We start from the raw sequence: 25,538 nt of genomic DNA on the forward strand, positions 1-25,538 counted from the left end.
AATATTATAGGTCAAGGCACAACCTTCAACACGGAGCCTTGGCTCACACCGAGCAGCAAGCTATAAACGGCCCCAACAAATACTAGTGTAAAACCATTCAAACGGAAAAACAAGCGGTCTAATCTATATAAAAAACTAGAAACGAGATACACTTATGAAACACATACACAAACGACAACTAATCAACATCAGATTCCTGACTTAGGACAGATGCAAAAAATTGCATCGGGATTCAACGTTTTTTAAAACCGTCCCTTATCTGAATAACGTATTTTCGGCTTTCCCTTGACACCATTTGCGAATTTGGTCATGAGAAAACGATGATAGTCCGTCGGAAGGGGACGATAAATGGCTTACCCGTGTTAAGAGAGAGCCATATCTCATGCACGTTAAAGACAGCCTTGTAGATGTCGAAAAAGATCAAGCTAATGCTGCTACCAGGCAGTACTCACACCCGCAAAGTGGAAAGGGATTAATGTTAGTTTCAAAACTTGTTTCCCAATCCACCATAAATGAATATGTTTAAACTAACTATAGTGTAAAATTAAACATAGAAATACACATTATAAAATATCAATTAGTAAGGAATAACTCGATTAAAAAACGTAGTAAAACAAAAACAAAAATGAAATAGAACACTTTCGAATCTGTCCGTCACCGAAAAAAAACTCGTGACGGAAATGCATCGAACCCGAAAGTTGTCGATTAACACACAATGAACGAATACATTTTATCTATTAAACAATGTAAATGCAAAGTTAATATGAATATTATATATGAATAATATTGTAAAAGCATAAATGTTTTATATTTGATTGTTTATAACTAGTTTGACTCCATTCACGCACAGAAAGGTGAAAGAAAAGTATCAATTTACAACACTTACCTGACAGAGATAGTGTTGTCTGTCAATAGCTGTCAATGCTTTCAACAAATTTCCAATTGTAGCACTTGATTGCTCACTTTCTGCTCTTTCTTTCCACTGAAACAGACCCATCAACGTGATGTCCATAGGATTTGAGAAATAACGAAAATTCAATCTGTCGTAATCAGCTTTTGTCATACCAAGATAAATAAAGAATTTGTAGAAGTCTTCAATCTCCATTATTTTTGCTAGATACACGAAATGCTGATCAACTGGTTTCAAACGGAGTGTTTCAGTTTCTGCCTCTAGACCTTGTAAAATAAATAAGCTTTTTATCTAATTAGTATACACATTTTATTATTACTGACAGCAATTATAGTAATCACAACCCGACCTATATCGTTCTTTTAATTAAGATACTAATATAAACGTCTCAAATGTAGAAAAGTAATTAACGAATAAGAACAAAACCTGATATAAAAAACAAATAAAAAACACCTGTACCTTTAAACCTGGATAACACAACCTATCCAATATTATTGGTTGCCATTTTTTCAATTTTATTTAAGGGATAAAGATAAAAATGTTGTAAATATAATAGAATTTAAGAAGACTGTGAAACACAAGTGAGAGGTTAAGCCATCTATAAAACCAGGTTTCATAATTATTTCACCATAAGAAAATGTCTGCTCCATGCAGGAATATGACAGTTGTTACCCATCCGTTTAAGGTGTTTGAGTTTTTGATTTTTCCGTTTGATTATGGACTTAACGTTTTGAGTTTTCCACGGGGTTTTTGGTATTTTTGTTGGTTTGAGTTTTAACATTATTTTTATTAAGATTAAAACTTGCTTTCAAACTTTGTATTCATTTTTGTATTTTTACAAGAATTCTGAAATTTTGTCTGTTTGTTTGCTTATTCACTTTTGAGAAAAAATGATTTTACTAATAAATTATGACTTCCCTTTTTGTGATATAGATAAGTCATTACCTTTACAGTTTGGGTCGCAATGGTTTTTAGTCTGAAAAATAAATGATTAAAATAACTAGATGTATTAACATAAAATTAAAACTGCAACCTAACAACACAAGTGATCTGATCAATTCGATACGAAAAAAGGAAATTGTGAAAGTATAAAGCTACAGAACTGTTGTTAACCCCTTTGCATCAACAACAAATTTACAGTACTAAATACAAACATCATTATTTACTCTACTTTAAATTTCAAAATTAAAACGAAGCATTAATCAAACGTAAATGTTCTTGATGAAGCTGTCTTTGAGTTATATATAATTTTATTGTTTGGTTTCTAAAAAAATTGTTTGCATTCATTAAAGTAGTATCATAAGCATATATATGAAATTTCCTGAAGTGTGCTAACCACATACCATCTTCTTCAATTCAAGGTTCATGATTAAAATATTTTTTTTTAATACAATCGTATTGTTTGGGTTTTTTTTGGCAGAAAGAGAATTAATAAAGAAACTTAACTTGCCTTATCAAAAACCCAATTCAGAGGACATTTTGTTTTATGTGTTTTCCCATTCTTGCATCTCCACTGTGTTTGTTTTTTGGCGTCTGCCAAAGGAATGAAACAAGTTTCCCCGCTGCATACTTCTCCAACTTCTATTTCAAACAGATCTGACATAACTTTATGACTTTGTTTACCAAAACAACGATGATAACACTGAAGAATTCGTCCGAGTGCTAAAGTCAAGCACTCCTGTGTTGTTGTTGCTAGATCTGGTGATATAAGGTGTTTTGACACGTCATTGACGAGATATGCAACGATTCTCTGTCCTTGAACATGAATTTGAATTTCATTTCTGTTATCAGCATCGATAACTGCAGATTGAAAATAGAGACAAAAACGAGCATCAACCACTTTCAAAGGCCAGATGCTTATTGCAGCCCCAATAAGCTTGAACGCCAAAGCCGACGGAATTACTGTCTCTTTCAAATGAAAAGCTATGCATATAGTTCGGTCGTCTGTTGCAGCGTTTTGCATTTTTCTTGGAATTTTAGTCTTGACGATGCAGGGAACAAGAAATAAGTCTGCAGCTGTTTCTATGTCTGTGTAGCGTTTAGGTTCCACAAGAATATCGAGGTGGAGGAGGACTTGTACCACATACTCTTTTATTCTGTCATTCATCATAACATCTTTGAAAGCTGGTTGTGACCATAGAGTATAAAGGTCTGTCTTCCTTAGAACTCCAGTTAATGACAAATTCTGTAGTATGCCTCGAATGGTTCCCTTCTTCGGCCAAAACATTTTGTCTGTGATAAAAGCTCTTAGAATATTGACCATTGCCGAAGGTTGAATGACAACGAAATCTCTTAAATTAGGTTCATCAAAATATAATAGCTTTCCTATTGAGTGTTGGACATTTAAGAAGTCATCAACTCTTCTTTCATTCAGAGCAAGTTCCTTATTAGACTTGTTCATCTCCAAAAGCCTCTCTTTCGTAATCAACCTTACTCCATGGGTTCTCATATCTGATATTTGTAAATCAAGAGGCACCCACACAATCGGCATTTGTTGTCCCCATGTTGACTGCTGAAAGGCGATATCAACTAATGTATCTTTCAAACCATCGATTGCTGGGTCTGTTGCGTCTGTTGCATTGATAAAAAACACTCGATCGTACATGATATGCTCATGAAGCTTGTGTGAAGAAAACAGTTGTGTCAACTCCTCTTGGAAAGTTACAACTAATTTCTTTTTCTCATCCTGCAAATCAAACCAAACAAAAAATGACACCAATGAATTTTTTCGTTACCACGAAAAACGAAAGTTAAATAAATGTTATATCAACAAGTACTTTGCCTTTTGTAACTACTGTAATCATAGAAAGTCCTTCTTTGCATCAAACTTTTTGTGAAATCGGTCACTTTTGTAATCGTGCTTCAATATTAGTCCAAGACTAGGTGGTCAATTGCTTTTAAATTTTCATAGGACATTCTAACATCGCCTGAAGCTACATCTAAAATACCGTCAAAATATACCCATTTAATTTTAAAATTAAGATCCCACTGATTTTGGGTTTAAGATCAAAATTGTGCCTCGGACAGGATACTTAAAATATCAACAAAAAATATACGATGTAAATATCCTTTATACAAAATAAAAGAATGTAAAGAGTTTCTTCTATTGTGTTCTGTCATTTATAATGATTTGTTCACTGATGGACAATGATGTTTGCATAACATTTATTCTGCTTCAAAAACAAAACATTTGTTTTAGGTATTAGCAACTTTAGAAAGTGAAATATATAGCTGATCAGAATAAAAAAAAAATTGGATATCTTGTAAAAATAGTTAAACTGACAATTTGCCTGATACATGACAAATAGACTACAGTTTAGAGCTCACCAGGTCAATAGAGTTGATACATGTGGCTTGATAAATTATTACAAAGCCATTGTCAGCTAAGATCATGTTTTTTATCATCAATGTTATATGTTAACGTGGGTGTTAACTAGGTTAGTTATGTCTAAATATGAAAATAGTTTGAACAATCTATGACAGTTTTGTTTGTAGAAATCATGTCTTATTTATGTGAAACTTACTTCATATCATCGAGAGCTTAGTGCAGGTTAAAAGATATTAGAACGTTTACCTTTTATATTAACATATTGTTTTGTTTTCAAGAACAAGAGAAGAAGAAAATATTTCATTGGAAACTGGTTCAATATCCAAACAAGATGTGGTATTGTTGACTTTGATACAACTATTCCTCAAAGAACAGTAGCAGAATGTTTTTCTTAGTACAGTAAGACATACCTCAGTAAAGCTATCACTATGTGTTGCAGCAAACACAATTCTTGGTATTTTGTCAACACTTTTGTTACAGTAGGTCAACACGGAGTTAATCCAATGCACAAGAATGGCTGAAAAATACAATGTATTAATTTCTTAATAATTTAACGCCACATAATGGTGGAGAACAAATTTATAGGTAGAAAAGTTTAAAAAAACAAATGTGATCAAAATTAAGAAACGCGAAACCTCTTCATCAGAGCCCACATAACGTAGCGCTCAGGAAAAATTAATCATGAACGTTGAAACTACCAAAAAGGAAAGCTTGCATCAATTATTTCTAAAAAATATATTGGTATACAAATGACACTAGGTTGAAATTCCTTTTCAAACATATGAATGTTTTACTATGAAAATATTATTGCAATTTGATGACTACTGTTTAATTCCTATGTATTGTTTTCTCTTTATACAACACAAAGATTTATTCTGATAATGACAAATTTCTGTGTGTTGCTAATTAAATGTATGCATGATATTATGGTTTGTTTCAGACAAGTAGTAGATGTAACACATTTGTGTTTCTTTTAATGAGTTGCAGTATTATGTTTATTCAAATCTTCTGTTTCTATATAATAAATGCATTGATAAATGTATAGTCTTCATGATCATTAGAAGTATTTAGAATTCAATAGAATAATTAGAATAACTTACAAGCTGCTGTTACATCTTCTTGTTCATATTCTTCCAATTCTGTGGAAAGACCTTTACGTCCATCAAACATCAGAATGAACGTCCCTCTGTGTTGGATGAATAACTGATGAGTCATATCAAACGATTTTTGCCCACCAAAGTCGACCAAATCTGACGGTGCTATATTCATGCTATAAGTTCCTTTCTTAATCTTCTCCAATAAGTCATCTTGAATGGAATAGGCAGTATGAATCGGTGGTTCTTGAAAGCCTCTTACAGTTTCCTGAACAATTTGAGACGGAATCTGCTGATGTCTACCAGAAGAGGTTTTTCTAGATGTTGTATTTGCTTCTTGAAGCTGTTTTGGTGGAAACTCTTCCAAATTCGATTGATTTGAATCATATTCATTTGTTGTAAGATTTAATACTGGATCACCTGGGACTTCATCTATATTAACATCAACATTCCGTTTTAAAGATGATTCCCCTATCAGTCTTTGTTGCTCTTTTAATTCGGGATTTCCAAGTAGAAGTTTCGTTAATATATCACCACTACCTTATAAAAATATAACAACAAATTTTAAGCAAAGTGGTGTCAAACATAAAGAGCGTTCAATGTTAAATATTTTGTTATTTTCCATCATCAGTAACACCCATAACTTGAGAAAAAAACGGACGACAAACAAAACTATCTAACATGCCATATTTATTACTAGTAAATAATATACTTATAACACAAAAAAAATGCATTAACAAGAACAAATGTTTACACAACTCATCCCAAATAAAAATATGAGGGCTTACATTCATTCATTTCTGATTAAGGCATGACAAGCTCCACAAAATCAACTGATTATAGCGAGAAAATTTATAAGCTGACAAAACCTTTTCTGTCAATTAATTATCATGCTGAAAGGCTAAGACATGAACAAATATAAATTATGTACCCTTTTTTAATGGAATCATCTTTCGGTGTTGTAAGTCGATGCCATTTCTACCAAAATGAATAATTAGTCCTTCTGTTGAAACCCATGTCTTTGGAATTACCTCGCCAATTAAAATACTTGCTAGCGAAGATTTCCCAATATTACAAGATCCTGCCAAATACACCCTATTTTCGTAGGAAGCAAATGTTCCTGCAGCTACAAGATCCTGGAAGTCATCTCGATTTAAATGGATGAGTTTAGTCCAAATGGATTCTGACATTTTCTATGCAATACCAAAATTGATTAAACAGTGTAAATCTATCAAAAATACTTTATAGTACGTTTGTTGCGTGCAAAGTGCTTTTCTGGATTTACCAAATTCAAATCAAACATTTTTTAGTGCGACGTTAACAGCCAGTATAGATCAATATGAAACAATTTCTACCTTCCCAATATTCTGTTTCCCAAAGTCGGTTAAAATTGATTCATACCAAATGAACATGAACAGAAATACTGTTAAATCTCTTTGATACTTTTTCTAATGTACATTTTTGTAAAGGAGAAGGTCCAGTAAGACCCCTTTTTTGCCCCAAAATATAGCAGTTTTACAAAATTATTAAAATGTAAACTTGTAGTTCTTTATTGGAAAGTAGAATACTTTTGCTACATAAAAATTGGCTGTTTTTGATATATCAATGCACATATATCGGGTACTAGCATCATTAAATCATGCTAAATTACTTAAAGTTTCACAATTTTAGCATTTTAGTTAAATTTTAGACGGTTTCTGTCTCAAATGAAAGTGGCCGCATTTGTGTTCATTTTTAATATTGAAATGTAAGTTGTATTTGATAATAATACATAACATTATACAGTTCGAGGATGAACAAGTTAAAAAATCTTTCACATAAACTAATTGAATCAACTGAAATAGGCACTGAAGTGTTTAAAAAGTGTCCTGAATCTTTCGTCAGATGAACCTGAAATTTGGGGTCAAAATCGACCCTTACCGAACCTACTCTTTTGTCCAAATTCTTATTTTTTGTGAGTTCTGATTCTATTGAATTCAGATTTTTGTGAATTCTGATTTTTGTAAATTCTAATTCTTGTTATTCAAATTCTTGTTAGTTTTTATTCTTGTAATTTCGGTGCATTTGTTTGAGACAGGTAAACGGCAGAGTATGTACATGTTTATTAGGATACATTAATTTTTGCCGGAGTTAGTGTTCAATATTTAGGGTTAGGTTAAATTGGAGGTCACAGTGACCTCATTTATACGCTAAGAAAAAAGATAAACTAAAAATAAAATATATTCAACATGTTTGATACGAATTTACAAATCAACGAAAGTATCAGCAGTGTGTCTAATTCCTGAATGATATGGTACCAGTCTAGATATGACCTGTATCGAAAAACAAGCAAGGTCATTTTTTTTAATTCATAGAATAAAAGAAAAAAAAATGAAAAACAACAGATATTTGTCAATATCGTTCAATATTTTGTTTAGTATCTGTAAAAAATCAATAGGCTACACAACAATGTGTTGTATAGTTATTTACTTTAGTGACGAACATGATAGCAAAACCTATGTCTAGATCTTACTTTGGTATTGAGAAATTTAAACAAATGTGAAAGTTTATAAAGGTTTAAAGGCGTGCTTTCACACTAAATTGAAGTGTATATTTGTTTAGCACCCTCTAGTTTGATCAGGTTTTTTTTTAAACTCGATTAGTTATTGTATACGTGATTTCTACAAATCATTAAAAATATGTACTTCTAAGTATGCCATCACTTCTTTATACTTCCCTTGTTTGGCCTCGGCTGCTAAATCGTATGGAGATTTGCCCTGAAATACAGACAAATTAGTATTGTTAACTAAATTATCTGAAGTAGTTGTATACTCTGAAATAGGGCGTGTGATGCATATAGTATATCATGAACGGTAATATTCTAATATGGCTATCGTTTCGATTGTTTGTTTCAATTGGTGGTTGTATTCTATGAAGTGGTAGTTGTTTCGTTTAAAACATCAATAAGGGGTTGTATTCTCTGAAAGTGATTTTTTTTTCTTTTTGTTGTATATTAAGTGTATGATTTGTGGTTTAACTATAACTGTAAAAGGCTGTTGTTGTGTTTACAGTGTATGAGTTGTTGTCTATGACTTAATGGTTGTAGTTGTGTATTAAACGTACTGTTGATTGCTGTATTTTTTTAACCATAAAATTGATCTGGTTGGTTTGGTTGATATGTTTAAGTTGTTTATTAGTTGTTTGGTTGTTGTTGAGTCTTTGATGTTTGATAGGAGGTTGTATTATGCTTTTGTTATTGTAGTGTCTTACGTGTCATCTTCATGTTTGTATTATCGTTCATTTTTGCTGGTGTGTTTTGTATATGCTACGTTTTGTGTTTCATTGGTTCTTATAACGTAACTCTGTAGATCATGTCAGTATTTTATTGTTCTATAATATTTCATTATGTTATATTTCTATTATAAATTAGAAAATACGTTGAACCACAAACGTCAAAATTATTCAATCGCGTAGTGGAATGACATATTTGTGGATTCTTATATATTATATAAAACTTTTGGACTATTTTAAATCTCGGTCTATTTCTGAAATTAATTCTTACTTACTTTTGATTTTTTTACCCTGTATGCTAGCAATGCCCATGTGAAATTTTAAAATTGTTTGTATAAACATTGAACGACAAAAAAATGTGACGTAAATTTTCTGATGTCAGATACGCAAAATTGTTTCTTTACAAATTGTTACACGGTGATGACTGCTGTACCCATATTTTGACTATTTTATTTATAATGTCTGTTTAGTTCACGCATCATTGTAAATATAACCAAATTGGATGAGACTGTCGTACAAAGTGAGAGGTTTAGCGCTATAAAACCAGGTTTAATTCACCATTTTCTACATTTGAAAATGCCTGTACCAAGTCCGGAATATGCCAGTTGTTGTCCATTCGTTTTTTATGTGTTTTGTCATTTGATTTTGCCATGTGATTAGGGACTTTCCAGTTTGATTTTCCTCTGAGTTCTGTATTTTTGTGATTTTACTTCTTTCTTCGTAGTTGTTGCTTGTGTTGGTAGTTGATCGGTTACTGTTGTTGTGTCTTTAGTGTTTGATTTCTAGTTATTTATTTTTTTTGAAGATCTAAATGACTAAAGTTTCCAAATACAGATTGTTCTTTCTATGCACAAAAGCTTCTTGTCACAATAAAAGCTATCTGCCACATAAACATGCAATTAGTGTCGTTAAACATCAATACTCAAGCAATCAATCAATGAGCAAACAATATTTTAATCAAATATGCACACTACATGATCACTAAACGATCACCCTTTACACTACATACATTGATCTTCTGCTTACAGTATTTCAGACAGACTTCAATTCAAGACAATTATTTTTGATCATTTTACGACGGAAATAAGGCCAGTGGCATTTTAAACTATTCAAGTCATACATGAACAATTTATAATCATTCAAGCAATCAATTACAGTAAAAACAATCTTAAAATATAGAAGAAACAGACTACACTACACTCTGTCTCCTACATTTTCGTTCAAGGATACAACCCCGTGCGTATTGGCACTGTAAACAAACGGATTATCATTAGACTATCCAAAACTTTTACATAATTAAGTATGCAGGAAACATCACTTCTGAACATATATTACAAAGACAATTTAACAACATATACAGTACAACCTGTATAAACCGGCCGGCTTCGGGACTACGAAAAAGGGCCGGTTTGGACAGTGAGCCGGTTTATTCAGGTTTCCGTTTTGACCGGAAGTTAATGACTTGTGACGTCCGACATTTTGCATGTACAAGTTCTCTCTGATTGTAAATTATATCTGATAAATTAAAATACTTTCACTTCGTTTTTCATTGTTTGCATTTACATCATAATGCTCGCGTTGTTTAGATTGTACACCCATGATCAATAATTTGAAATGTTGGAATGGCCGATAAAAAAGCCAGAATATTATCAAACGTAATTTCATCCCTTTCGAAACGTTGTCGTTCAGTGTACAATATCCATTGATTGTTGTCATCCGGGTGTTTTTCATTATCAAGGTCATTTGTTTAGGGGTTCATAACAGGGAACCCAGGATTTCGAAATCACGATGCGAATTTCTTACTCTGGGATTTAAATTTGTTTATCCAAGTTAAAACGTATGTTCAATCCGAGATATATTCGGTGTGTCTTTTCGTTTAATTGACACGTTTATAATGTTTTAATAAATAATACAGCTCACTACTGTACGATTGTAGGTTCACAGTTTGACACCTGACTAATTGATAATCACGAAAAGCCATATTGTATAAAAAAAAAAAATTTTTTGATTGCATATCGATCATTGAAACTAATTAGACAAACCGGTTTTGACAGGTAATAATTAATGTAATTAAGAGTATTGGGACTTCATAATTAGACCGGAATTCGTAATACACAGGGTCCGGTTTACAAAGGGTATTTTAACAAAGACTTTGAATGGAAAAATATGGGACTTTTATTTTCGGCCGGAATGGACAGGAAGCCGGTTTATTCAGGGTCCGGTTTAATCAGGTTTGACTGTATAACATATTATTTTTTTTTTTTGGTTTTGTGTTTTATATATTGCGTATCATAATTTAGTGCTTTAATAATTAATTGGCCAATGGAACATTTAAAATGTTACCTGATGTGTTGTGGCCAAGGGACTAATACAGGCGTGTTCTACCAGATAACGTGTAACCTGCAAATGACCAAACTTAGCAGCCAAATGTAATGCTGTTTTCCCATCATACTACAATGATAACATATAACATGTAAATAATATGGACAATTTCCTTTAAAAATATCAATAATTACTTAAAACAAACTTTTAAAATTATCTCACTTACTGGAAATGGTGTGTCATCCATATCAAAAGATCTATATAGTACATCAATCAGTATTCAGAACTTTGTCAAATTACAGGTCACACTGATATTTATGTTTTACGATAACAACATGTATTGTTTGAGACATCAGATCTTCAATCATTTCTGTTCAAATAAACAATTTCAAGGAGGGTAATAATATATCCATGGATTCAATACAACACACTGAGATCTCACTTTGATTATAAACATGGTTCAACATAATTGTCAGTTTTCAATGTCCACTTTTAAAAGAATTATGAAAAGAGTGACATTTCTTGGTTCACACCAATGCGACAAGTGAAATGGCATGTATTTCATCTTAGCAAGTCTTTAAGCGGTTCCCATGAAACCTCTCGAATGTAAAGGCGTGATAAGGTGTTCATTCAGAGGAATGTAAATTATAAGTTAAACATATTACATACAGTTGTGACATCTTTGTTACACTTTTTGTCAATAAGCAGTCGAACAACTTCTAGTTGTCCTCCCCTGGCAGCTAACATCATTGCTGTCACTCCGTGAAAGTCCTGGAATTATACAACTGACATCAGCATTTGTGTTGCTCAGTCTTTAGTTTTCTATGATGTGTTACTGTGTTGTCAGTTTATTTAACGATTTATGAGTTTGACTGTCCCACTGGTATCTTTCGTCCCTCTTTTATATGTACCGTTGGTCTTTTCTTCTCTTTTTTAGTCTTACGTTGCCAGTTTATTTTTGATTTATGAGTTTGAATGTCCCTTTTGTCTCTCAAAGATATATGTTTCAGGATGGTAAAATGAGAATTAACTATATTTAATTTGTCTGACATGTATTTGTTTGATAATTAATTAAAACTGGCTGATTTATAATTTTGAAATATGACCTGCTTTTAGAAGATGTTACTTGTTTTAAAATGAGCCCACTTCAGATTAATTTTAACAAAATTATGTCATCTTTTGAACCTGTCAGAAGAACAGCATGACTTATTTTTTCGATACATTTCAGAAGAATCTGGTCAAATTGGTCTGATATTATCGAACATACTGTTGTGGCCTCTTTGTCACACCCTATGAGAATTAACTGACGTGTAACCTCCAGATGCCCTCTATCAGCAGCATACATCAACGATGTCAATCCACCATTCTGAAACAAAACAAATGACATCAATGCTTGTTTGAAAATCTCAACAAACATGTCATACAGGTCGGGCTGTTGTCTCTTTAGCACATTCCCCATTTCCATTCGCAATTTTAATAATGCGTAAAGCAATATAAATAAGATGAATATCAAATGAATCAGTGTCAAATATAACACTTTAAATTCCACATAAACAACAAACACACACCATTGTTTGTTGCAGAATATCAGAACATCCATCATATTTTTAATGTTTTATTCGGAATACAGTACAACCTGTATAAACCGGCCGGCTTCGGGACTACGAAAAAGGGCCGGTTTGGACAGTGAGCCGGTTTATTCAGGTTTCCGTTTTGACCGGAAGTTAATGACTTGTGACGTCCGACATTTTGCATGTACAAGTTCTCTCTGATTGTAAATTATATCTGATAAATTAAAATACTTTCACTTCGTTTTTCATTGTTTGCATTTACATCATAATGCTCGCGTTGTTTAGATTGTACACCCATGATCAATAATTTGAAATGTTGGAATGGCCGATAAAAAAGCCAGAATATTATCAAACATAATTTCATCCCTTTCGAAACGTTGTCGTTCAGTGTACAATATCCATTGATTGTTGTCATCCGGGTGTTTTTCATTATCAAGGTCATTTGTTTAGGGGTTCATAACAGGGAACCCAGGATTTCGAAATCACGATGCGAATTTCTTACTCTGGGATTTAAATTTGTTTATCCAAGTTAAAACGTATGTTCAATCCGAGATATATTCGGTGTGTCTTTTCGTTTAATTGACACGTTTATAATGTTTTAATAAATAATACAGCTCACTACTGTACGATTGTAGGTTCACAGTTTGACACCTGACTAATTGATAATCACGAAAAGCCATATTGTATAAAAAAAAAAAATTTTTTGATTGCATATCGATCATTGAAACTAATTAGACAAACCGGTTTTGACAGGTAATAATTAATGTAATTAAGAGTATTGGGACTTCATAATTAGACCGGAATTCGTAATACACAGGGTCCGGTTTACAAAGGGTATTTTAACAAAGACTTTGAATGGAAAAATATGGGACTTTTATTTTCGGCCGGAATGGACAGGAAGCCGGTTTATTCAGGGTCCGGTTTAATCAGGTTTGACTGTATAATTGGATGAGTTAAATGGGAACTCGGAACTATTTATAGTCACATTATATCTGTTATAAATATATCTCTCTGACAACAAATGGCAATACATAAGTAAGTACAACTCTGTTAAAAAAAATATGAACTTTATCATATGTGTTCCACAGTCATTTATATTAAATAATTTCTGTAACTCTTTATATAATTTTTTCCAAAGGAAAGTAAAACTGATTTAAAGTTTGACTGTTTTGCTGTACTTTGATTTCGGTTTTCGTGCAATCTTCAAACAGGAAGGATACACATTCAGTATTGTGCTTTGATAACAGGTAGATTTCACTTTTAATGTTCAATTTTCGTTACCAGTAGGTTCAAATCCAGTGGTAGAGATTAATAACATGCAAGTATGTTTCCCTTAAGTGTTGTGCATTTCTTACAAATAGGGTTCTAACCACGTGTTGTGCTTTGATAACAGGTATGTTTCACATTCAGATTTGTGTTTTGATAATTGGTAATATACGTTTATTATTCTGGGGTGTGTTTGATTGAAGGTAACTTTCATATTTAAAAAAAATTATAACAGGTATGTTTCCAGACAGCATTGTGATTTGATAACATGAAGGTTTCACATTTAATGATGCATTTTAGAGTAACGGAGAACTATTCCACAGTGAACTGTAAAGTAACATCTAGTTATGCGATTCAAATTACTTTAAAAAGATCCCCTATGATCTGAAGTTATCTATAGTTTTATTCTGTTCTATAAGTAGACTTTTTAACTTGATTTTTTCTTCTGATGTTCTAGAACTTACTTGTTTAGCAAGTCACAAATTTACCTACATCTTTGTAATTAATGTCTGCTCCAAACTGTAGACATACTTTTACGTCTTCGACATTTCCTTCTTTAGCAGCTCTAACAAGTCCCTGTTAGTAAAAAGTAGATTTTATATTTAAAACAGTATTTTATTGCTGGAATATACACATCAAAACTATGAAAAGTAAATAACTGAAAAATACTGAACTCAAAATGTGCGTAAAAACAACTATAATATTAAGTACAGCAGTCAACATTGCTTTATAACATAAGAACGCTAACAAAAACAAGTGTGTCAACAACAACAAAAAATGGCTCACATACGCAAAAGGGACAGACAGGAATACTACAAATGCCCATATAACAATAACACAACGACATAATGTATAAATACCGGGTCACGCCAAAATTATATTAACAGAAATGGGTTTCAGAGCAAAGGTTAAATATGTGTAAAGACAAAAAATAACAATATAACACGTAATTAAAATTACAAACAACTTCAGGACCTAGATTCTATACTTCATGATCATCATGTTTTATTTGCAAAGTCGATACGAAATATGTATCGACACTGTCTTGGGTTCTTCTGATGAACCTTTTTCTTTAATAAAAAACAAAACAATATGTTAGTAGACACTGTGATATCAACTTACTGCTCAGACACTGGCGATCTCCATTTTATAAAGACTGAGTAGCAGGTGAAGCTATTTATTACCGAATAAATTGAAAATAATATATCCTTTAATGCAGTTAGGTCGATGCTATAAAGGTTGGGGATAGTTATCAAAGGTACCAGGATTATAATTAATACGCCAGACGTCATTATTTCAAAATTAAATTTTCTCGTTTTTCATAGATTTTGGTACTGAGGGTCTTGTGCCAGAATTTTTACATGGTCATCAATACATAATCATTGATTATTTTTTCTGATCGTTTCTGTGTATAGCCTGTTAATTTTATTTTCTTCTTTTCGTGTCATGTAGCTGTTTTTTTTATTTGATGTTTTTGTTATCAACAAGATTAAAACAGTTTATGAAGACTTAATAAAAAGAGCATGCAGATTATACAATATTAGTTTTTAAAAATGAATGTTTCTTATTTATAGGGCTGGCAGCGAAAGGCCGAAAGGCCGAGTACTCGAGTACAATTTTATTACTCGGATACTCGTTGTTTCCATTTTATAAATCATGAAACAGTTTCCTCAAATTTCATGAGATTGCTATGTTTTATTGTAGAATAAGTAATGTCTGTTCCTTCCCAGAGGATGTTTTTATGTGCAGAACTTTGTTGTCTCAAAACTTAGAAATCAAACAGACATTCAACTGCACCAGGAGGTTGTATGACCTCCTTGATATATAGTAGACAAGATCATATTCCTAAGCAAGATTATTAGTAAGAACAAAAAGTGCCCTGTTGTTTATTAGAGACATTTGTAATAGTGTTTGTAAACGGATCAACTCTTTGATGAATTAATAATTCATCACAGACCGTGAACGTACCTAATTTCTTATTCAATCTAGACTTCTTTGCATACTTCATTGGTATGAGATGTACATTAAATGTAATTAAACTCTTTATTTGAAACTTGGTTATTGTTTATAATTTAAAGAGAGGCGAAAATTTGAAAAGGACATTCAAGTCATGAGTCGCAAATGAACTCAGAACGCTATTGCTTTAGAGACAAACAATCAAACAGTCGTACCAACAAACAAAACACATAAAACTAAAGACTGAACAACACGAACTAGAAATATCGTTTCACAAAGGTAATTTAAAGTCCATTATTTTTGTTGACAAATTAGCAAACTAACAGATGATACAGATTGTCTACCAAGTCGGACCTTTATATGCAACTATTAATGGATATATTGGCATGTTTGTAATTTGGTTCATAAACACGTACACAAATAATAATTGTTATGATAGGTTATTTGTAGAAACGGTTGTCAGTCAATGTTTGATTGACACAAAAATGGAGGAGCGATACACCGATGATCAAGATATTTTTGTAGTCATACAATTTGAGTTCTGTAATAATACGTTTGTCTTTCGCGAAGATGTCAAGCGATGTCATAGTTTAATAATTAGATTCATGTAAGGTTATAACAAAAATCGCTCATACAAACGAAAATCCAAATTTTCAATAAACGTTTAAGATTTATCCGAGTACTCGAGTACTCGCGAGCATCATGACCGAGTAGTAGAGTATTTATTTTCAGATCTTTTGAAATCCCTACTTATTACAGCTCAAATCAATTTTACAATATTAAAAGAAGATAACTGCCGTATTTTTTTCTATAATAAAAACTTTCAAACATGTTCTCTATTAATATGTAGGGTTGTGTATTTTAGTGAGAGATATTAGCAAGCAAAATCGAGGGAATTGTGAAAATCCTGATACAAGCATAAAAATTACCACAAAGCATCATTATTATTTACTTTTTAAGAATTAACTGCTGGCCATTAAAAAAAAATATTTTCTAAAATGGCTGTTTTCTTTAGTTTGAAAATACTGATTTTTCTGGAAAACTTTCCTTTGAACTTCTTTTTAGTAAAAACCGATTCCCAGGTTTAGTGGATACATTCCTTACATCACAGATTTATTAAAAATGAATATTTGACATATCCAGTATTTGCGCATGCGCTAAAATGTAAAAAAATTCTTTCAAAAACGTTTGAACTATTTACCATATATTTAGTGTTTTTTGGATTTCTAATAATATTATGAATTGGTTTAATAACATTTTTCAAGGTTATGATACACATGTGTTTAACACTTTTGCGCATGTGCAAACTATTTATAGACATCAAGAGCGATGTGTATGCACTACCAGGCAATTCTCAGGTATTCGGTGGTTAAGGCGAAAATGTGGTTAATCCCGGAAAAACATCAATTGAAACCGGAGATCAACCACTTATTGAAATTCAGTGGGAATGGCCTGATTCGTGCATTCGTACGGAGAAATTTATTATCATGTTTGGTGAATTGCACGTTGAAATGACTTGTTGTAAAACTCTGGGTGATATATTTCGTGAAAGTTGAAGGACATGACTTTGTGTCCCCGCTACAACCAATATTGCAACACCAAGAACGGCAGATTCTTTTTATGTATGTTCAAATGTATCTAGAACTAGATAGGCCCATCAGACAACCGCATGTAGTTTGCTTGAATTGTTAATTTCAGATTATGAAAGCTAAACTCAAAACATATAAGTATGCCATGACTCTGTGGCGTTCAGTGATTTAAAAGACTGGTGTAAGGAAATAGAGTCATCTCGACCACAGTTTAATTCCTGGCGTTCAATTATAAATTAAGAACTTCTTTTGATTTTGGTATTATGCTTATTTCATGAGTGAGATTTCGTACTTTTCAAACAGTCCATATAAAACATGATAGCATATTGTTTTAGGTCTTGATCGTGTGAATTATGCTCGATCGTTACCAACCCGTCTCCGAGATATGACTTCCCTTCCCGAACATCACCTGCATGTGGCGATGGAATTTGAAAATGATAATTTCACTGTACGTAAGACCAGCAAATTTCTTTCTTATTACACAATTTATCAGGCACAAAAACAGAATAATGCAATTGTGAAGGGCAATGTTGGTGTAATAGGATTAACCAAAGAACACTTTTAGACAAATGGATGGTATCTGGACTAGGAGTCAATATACTAGAATATGAATTTTAAAGATCTACTGGTTTGGGTCATTATACAACAGACGAACGACATAATGAAGACTCTACGAAAACACAAAAAGATTTCTTTAAACAGCTTTAAAGGATTTGTAAAGTGATGAACGAGTCTGGAAATTCATTTCAAGAAGAGTCGTCAGATTTGTAAAAAAAAATACTCAATTTATGAAATTGTTGATTCGGAAAAAGGTAAGATATGTAAATAAACTCCAAGATATTGGTCCAAACAATACGAAGATCTTTTGAATTAAATGCAAAACGTCTTTGTCAAAATAGAGCTAAGTGATTGCGATATCTTTTCATTTCTTGTCATAGTAGACAGTTTTACTTGGAATATTTCTTTATCCATAAAAACTAAACTGCTCCTCCGTCTTTATCTCAGGATGTCACTTGAAATAGTGGTATTAAATCGCTGCAAATGGGTTTACTTGAAACAGTCTACGATTTGCTGATCCAAATTCGGACGCATTTATCGTTGGAGGGGTAGCAGTGGTTAATTCCAGGTCACAAAGTTGGGCAAAAATATTCGATGGTTATACTAATGATGTCATACTGCCTTATATAAAATCTTGCATCGATAAATATTCAAAAGTAGACATTGTATTTGATGTTTACTAAAGGTTCTTGTGGCAGATGGAAATGTGTTGGTTCTGGTAGAACACCAAGGGTTTGTAGTAGTTTTCTCTGTGAAGATGACAACGAAACGAAATTGTTCAAGTTTCTTGCTGACAAAATTGCTTCTTGAGAGACTAATACAAATGTGTATGATACGCATGGTAAAAATATGTTTTGCTATTTCAATGAAAATACTTCCTATCTATCCCCTTAATATAATCATTAAGAAGCACGAATGTTTGTCCATGTTCTTCATGATTATGAAAAGTGTTGTAAAATGTAATTTTAGGTAGTACTGACACAGATTTAATAGTATCAATAATTGCAGCAATCGAAAAATTAGGTAGAACAAATTGTAGATAGGTTATGGAAGGAATAACGACTTTTGATGGCTTCCTGTACGTGACGTATTAAATGCGTTTGGTCCTTGTGTAGCTGCTCTTACTTTCGTCCATGCATTCAGTGGATTTGGCACTTTGCCGAATTGTCGTGAGAAAGGGAAGATGTCAGCTTGGCTAACAATGGATGTTTTTCAAGATGTAAAGGACTTTTTTTTTTTGGCTTAACTATGCACGATGTGAATTGTGTGCCGAGAGGCAACGGCATTGTGATGCAATTCCGCCTACAAGAGGTTCTTTTCCAGAGCACATCAAAAGAGAAGTATATCAAGGAGGAGTTGTTTGGGCTCAGCCTGATTCATGTATTCGACAGGTACATGTACCAAGTCATATACATTGGGATTTGATGAAAGAAAAAATCAATGACATTTTGGAAACCAAAATGGACTTCTTTGACTGCCGTAGCATCCTCGGGTCAGGAAATTTTGAAATGCGGAGGCGAAAATCAAGCTGTGTTGGTAACTGAAGATGCTACCGTTCTGGCCTTCCTTGTACGGGTTGTTGTATAGGCAACTATCAGATCATTATAAGATAAACAACCTGTCTTTCTAACTAAACTAGGCATTTAAACTTAACAAAAAGTAGTATCACTTGTTAAGGTGATGGAAATTATAAAAATATTTTCTACGTATTTTTCGCCATTTTTTAACCGGAAGTCACTATTTTTTTCATTTATGTGTTATTTTGTCGTACTTAGGAATTTATAACGTTTTATCATAACTTACATTGTATTATACCTATAACACATTTTTCAAGGATTTACATTCCTTGTGAAGTTGATTGAAAGTATAAAAATTGAAATTTTTTACTTTTTTGCCGGCATTTTGAAACCGGAAGTCACCTTTAGTTTCATTAATGTGTTGTCTAGTCGTAATTCTGGAACTGTCATTTACTTTTTTTTAACAAATCTAACATTGGATTTTACATATAACACAGCTTTCAAAAGATTAACGAATTATTGCCAATTTGTAATGACGCCATTTTCGAAATGTGTGGTGGCCATTTTGAAAAAAAAAAAATCTGGCCAGCGTCGGATTTTTTTAAGTATCATTTAGTCAACCTTTATACCAAATGTCATGCTTGTATCACGATTTGCACAATTATGTCCATAATATCTCCCACTAATTTGATAATGTCAACAACTTAGCATATATTTGGAGTACAATATCACCTACTGGAATAAAGTGTAATGAGATTTTGTTTATGGTTGACAGAGTGACAGATGGTGATTAACCACATTTTCAGCATGCCTGCTTTAATAGATGGGGGAAGTCTGACTACTTTAACCTGGAGTAAAACACAACCTACGTAGGAAAACTAGAAGTCTTAGTCAAATGATTCATACAACAACGACACTAGATAAAACTTACAACTACAGTGTAAACAGGCCAGTAGCCGTTGAAATAGATGAACTACACAAATCACTTGATCTCAACATCAACAGATCAAGCGGACAAAAGGACACCTTGAGCATAAATCGTTCAAGAAATGGACCGTTCAAGCTCATTCGTACTTTGAATCGAAAATAGTTTGTGCGCATGTATGGCAGCGAAATTACACTTGCAATCTATAACAGAATAAATGACCAACACAAAAAGGCTAAAAATTAATTAACATTTACGAACAGTAGTGTCAAAATTTGAACTTGTAATTTAAGTGAAAGAATAACTTTTGTTTATTATTTGTTTGCAAGCGTGTGTATATAGACATCAATTTGATAAGATATTTCTATTAAAGGGGACTCGCGGGTCTAAATCATTTTTTTACTTAATATAGGATTTCGCTATATTTTTCAATTAAAGAACTTTATCTAATATTAAATAGAAAATTAAAATAAAAAATGGAGTCACCGTTCATTAACGTTCACAATTTGCCTTCGAAAGAAGCATTATTTTTTGTAAAGGTACTTTTTTCTGTTGAACTAATAGGAGAAGTAGAGGTAATACGAAAATAAAAAAAAAGAACCAAATTACAGAAATCGCTTAAATTTTACAATAGTTTATTTTAAGTACAGATTATTTGAAAATAATAATAAAAAATATATGTCACTGATGAGTTAAAAAAAAATGATATTTCAATATAAATGCAAAAAAATGGCACTTTTGCAACAACGGGAGATAATTTGGATATTTTTCAATGATATATACATTTTTAAAGTCATCTAGGGTCATAACGAATTGATTTTTTTTAATGATTTTTGTACCATATAATAAAGTGACAACTAATAAAGTAATAAATAACATTTATAATGAAAAAAAATTAATAAATAACATTTATAATGAAAAAAAATGTTTTATTTTTTTCTGCAATTTGTATAAACTCGAACCTTCTGAAACACATTTTCTACAATTTCACTGAAAAATATGTCATATCGATGGCATTGTTTCACGCAGTGTAGACGCTGTAGTTCAGATTATCCAATTAGATATCATTAAAACTAATTTGAACGGTAACTGGTTTTATTAAGATACTATGTCCTCCGATAGCTGGTTATGATGAAATGAGCATTCATGCAAGTTTGACTCCACCCCTTAATAGTTATCAAAGTTACCAGGCTTATCATTTGATATGCCAGACGCGCGTTTCGACTGCATAAGAATCATCAGTGACGCTCAGATTAAAACAGTTAGAAAGCAAACAAGTATAAAGTTGAAGAGCATTCGTGACCCAAAATTCCAAAAAATGTTTTGCCAATTACAGTTTGGTTATCTATGCCTGTGATAAGAAAATCCTTATTATTTAGATAAGTCATACTTTTGCAAACAGTTAATCTATAAAAATGATTCTGTACTAGTAATTGATAGTCATGTCAACACCGAAGTGCTGACTACTGGACTGCTTATACCCTCGGGGACGAAACGTACACCACCAGTGGCATCGACCCATTGGTGAAAATAGTTATCAAAGCTTAAGGTACCAGGTTTATAATTTGAAACGCCAGACGCGCCTTCGTCTACATAACGCTCAGCTTAACACGATTAAGATAAGACACATTCGTAATATAGGTTTAAATTACACAAATAACTTTCAGATCTTACCTGATTCCAATTTTCCATGATGTCCTACAAATAAGCACAAAATATACTTTTGATATCACGATAAACAAATGTTGTTTTAATGACAACAAACGATAAGTACCGAATATCAGGTTGTTGTCATTAAAATATCGTGAAATATCAGCTGCAAAACTTAATATGAAGCTTTTTGTCGAGTGAGCGCAGCTGACGAGATCAAATGCCCTTCATATTGTGAATAACAATAACGATAGTAAAATATGTAGAGACTAAACATTATTTGAAAATCAACAAAATTCATCCTACGTTTAGTTAAAGTTATTACTCTGCATTGTAATGTAAACTAAATCAGACATCTATATTTTCATTACAATGGGTGTTCGGAGAAAAAGTGGATACAAATATGCACATCAGTGTCTAAATATAACGGAAACCGTATCCATAGTAGACAGCCGTTTCACTTTCCCTCTAAAATTATTCAAATAAAGAAATGAAGACGGGGTGCAAAAGTATCCCATCTCTTTGAGAGTAAGATTCTGTGTCAAGCGTTACAGGTGCATTTGTGGAAATATAATTAGGACAGAAAGACGGACGGCGGACTCCTACTAGCTCTATACCACTGACTTTAAAAAGGGACGTGCAGATTATTTGGGAAAATTTTAATATTTGAGGCTTTAAGTTTAAACTCTAAAAGACTAAGATAATTGGGAACTTTTTCAGAAGTTAAAATTTGAATTGTTAAAACGCCACACAGACACAATTTGAACCTGTTTTCAATTATATTCTTACCATCAATTTACACTGATAACATAGAGAGATTAGTGTTTTTAAAACATACAGTATGCCAAATCGTTGTTATCTTTTAAATAAATTGTGTCAACGTCTCACAAAATATATTTTTTTATAAAACCAGCAGAAACAAAGGAGAATGATTTAACGATTAATCTTTTGAACACAAATGTTTATATTTAAAGTTCCGATGTAAGAATATGACAAACTTGATTAAATTAATTAGACACCAGGTCAAATTTTCATATAAGTTCAATTAAGTAAGCCATGATTCAAAATATATCCCGTATCTCCAAACATGATCTTGTTGATACGTCAATACACTATAAGCTTACGGATTAGTGATTTTGTTCTATGAGAAAATTAATATATACTGCAGATGACAGATAATTTTTTTTAAAAGGTGAAGGCTATATGTATTTACTGTAAACAAACTAGTTACCGCGAGCGACTGATTTTGCACGACTTTCGCAAGTAGTAAAATAACGCGGATAAAAATCGTCGCGAAAATGTAAAACTTGAATTTTTCCTTATTTATCTACATGAAGTAAATTTGGAGAATTTAGAAATGCATAACCACGAAACAATGTACAAACTCGAAATAAAGTATCAGCGAGAATAAGTTGGTTTACAGTATTCCTAACTTCTGAAAAGGACTTCCCGTCTTTCTCCCGTATATTCCGTTGAACACATTTTACTTCCATATCATCTGTTCTTCACTGCTTTTATGATAAAATCACTTAACATGTCATATTTTGAAGCAGAACATGATCAGCATTTTGGAAGTCAATTCCAAACATGTTAAATAAGTGAAATTTAGGACTTTTATTTACTCGACTTATAGATGTTTAGCATCTAAACTGTGTTTATAAACCTATGATCTTCGGAAACAGCATCAATTCAAAAATTGTCTTAGTTCAATAAAATGTAACCATGGTAAACTTAATAACTTTACAGCTCACTCGAATGATTTTACTTCTTTTTTATTACAAATTATTACAAAAAACAAGTAGTTTATTACATGTATAAGTTTAGAATTCAAATTTTGAAATTAAAATAGTTGAAAAGTTCCATCCCACTAGTAACCAGTAGTTTTGTTGCTATTCAAGTATTTGAAAGAATCACAACTATAAAATCCTAATTCGAAGCCTCCAGACCCTTTCAAAGTTATGTTCATCCACCAAATACTACGTTATAGTTCGGTACAATAAATATTCCATTGAATTATATTATTACTTTCACGATCTGTTTCCAGCGATTTAGAAAACATTCAATTGATTCTTTGGGATTTTTTACGTTTTAATTAAAAGCGAAGGCTTCTTTCTTTTATTTCAAACTATTTACAATACATCAATAAAAAACATATCAAATAAAAAATCTGAGTTGAAACTTAAAAAAGGGTCTACTTACTTTAAGGCATCTCGAATCTCCTTCAATAACGGTTCTATAAGTTACAAATGATGAAATAGTTCAATGGCACCCTTATTTTAAGATATGATTAACACAAATCATACGACGTTTTAAAAACATCATGAAAATATAAAGTCTTCGATATATGTTTAAAGTTCGAGTAACACAATATAGTGCGTCTTGTTACGAAATGATCTAAGTACTATGCATATGTCTTTATTTAAACTAATATGTACGTTGGGAACATACAAATATCACTCCGTTGAGTATTAAAAATATCTAAAGCATTATATTTATGAATGATCATCACACGGTTTTTTAATTTTTGTCATATATTCGGAATTCTTTAATTTTATCTATGCAGTGCCGATAAACATTTTACTTGTTAACCCCAACATTTTTGAAAATCTCATGAAATCATAATTTTTTTATTTTATTTTTAACAAAAGGTGACAATGTTAAATGCATGACAAATCTAGAGAATTTCATTCTCGCCAAATTTTTAAATTATTATAAAAAAAACACAAACCTTTAATTCTTTCAAGTCCGATTATTTAACAGTTTCTTCAAATAGACTATTATTTTGAAACTGAGTAGCGAACATATTAGAGGCAATCAGAGAGGAATTGTTTATATCTAGATCTGATACTCCCTATGAGTAATTAAATTGTTGATCTAAATCATAAGTGACAAAAATAGAAACAATGAAACAAAATAAGAATAAATACAACTTGTTGATCTAATTAAAAACGTCTAATGCCACTAATGGGACACCAACACAACAAGAAAATCATTCACCCAGATGCTGTCATCAGCTGACAATTATGTATACTAGTTAAAAGAATGACATTTAACAAGAATATGTATGTGGTAATTGAATTTAACACATTAATACACCTTTACAACTTTATAAATCTTTTAAAACAAAATTTGTATGATTGTCAATCAAACTCCGAAACAGCGGTTACGTCCTCTTTACTACGCTACGTTGACTTTGATGATAGTTTGGCGAAGCAACGTCACCACTGTTTCGGAGTTTGATTGTCAAAGAGACAACCTTCCATCAGAAACAAAATTTGTGGAGGTTTGCAACCAGTTAACGGTATTGTCTTCAGCACAGCGCCATATTCACATGCATAGATATATAAATTTGATTGTCATTAAATTATACAGGAAAGCAATGACTATCGTAGAATGAATTGAAATGTTCCTTTTGTTAAGTTGGTATAAAGCATCCGACTGGTACATTTGAATGGTATAAATTGGTGTGGTTCTTTTAAGGACAGTCCTTTATTTATTGTCAGCTTGTTGTATGAATAAAAATGTATGGTTGTATATATAAGCCTTATTCGTGCAGTTATGCTTTGCATACAATCATTTATA

General features: G+C 32.0%; 3 protein-coding genes across 3 annotated transcripts in view; 1 reads left to right on the top strand and 2 right to left on the bottom strand.

The window, feature by feature from the left end:
- Window positions 1-25,538, top strand: part of LOC139498374 (5-hydroxytryptamine receptor-like) — a 219,679-nt gene that overhangs the window by 18,309 nt on the left and 175,832 nt on the right. The window lies entirely within an intron of this gene.
- LOC139497602 (uncharacterized) lies at window positions 523-6,750 on the bottom strand. Its single transcript, XM_071285836.1, has 7 exons — window positions 6,264-6,750; window positions 5,339-5,872; window positions 4,649-4,755; window positions 2,361-3,596; window positions 1,856-1,886; window positions 887-1,176; window positions 523-531 (listed from the first exon to the last, which is right to left on the bottom strand). The coding sequence occupies exons 1-7, from the start codon at window positions 6,520-6,522 to the stop codon at window positions 523-525; spliced, it is 2,466 nt and encodes an 821-aa protein (XP_071141937.1). The 5' UTR covers window positions 6,523-6,750.
- On the bottom strand, window positions 7,993-21,998 carry LOC139497604 (cyclin-dependent kinase 4 inhibitor C-like). The gene is made up of 6 exons (XM_071285837.1): window positions 21,981-21,998; window positions 14,254-14,337; window positions 12,192-12,290; window positions 11,594-11,695; window positions 10,946-11,053; window positions 7,993-8,088 (listed from the first exon to the last, which is right to left on the bottom strand). The coding sequence occupies exons 1-6, from the start codon at window positions 21,996-21,998 to the stop codon at window positions 7,993-7,995; spliced, it is 507 nt and encodes a 168-aa protein (XP_071141938.1).

This window comes from Mytilus edulis, chromosome 12, assembly GCF_963676685.1.
Source record: "Mytilus edulis chromosome 12, xbMytEdul2.2, whole genome shotgun sequence".
In the NCBI taxonomy this organism is placed as follows: Eukaryota; Metazoa; Mollusca; class Bivalvia; order Mytilida; family Mytilidae; genus Mytilus; species Mytilus edulis.

Coding starts and splice junctions, on each gene's coding strand:
- LOC139497604 (XM_071285837.1), bottom strand. Junction 12,291..14,253: donor CAGACATTAATTACAAAGAT/GTAGGTAAATTT, acceptor GTTTTGTTTCAG/AATGGTGGATTGACATCGTT. Junction 11,054..11,593: donor GTAACAAAGATGTCACAACT/GTATGTAATATG, acceptor TTATCATTGTAG/TATGATGGGAAAACAGCATT.
- LOC139497602 (XM_071285836.1), bottom strand. CDS start 6,522: ATGTCAGAATCCATTTGGACTAAACTCATCCATTTAAATCGAGATGAC. Junction 5,873..6,263: donor GATGATTCCATTAAAAAAGG/GTACATAATTTA, acceptor TATTTTTATAAG/GTAGTGGTGATATATTAACG. Junction 1,887..2,360: donor TGAATTGGGTTTTTGATAAG/GCAAGTTAAGTT, acceptor TTTATTTTTCAG/ACTAAAAACCATTGCGACCC.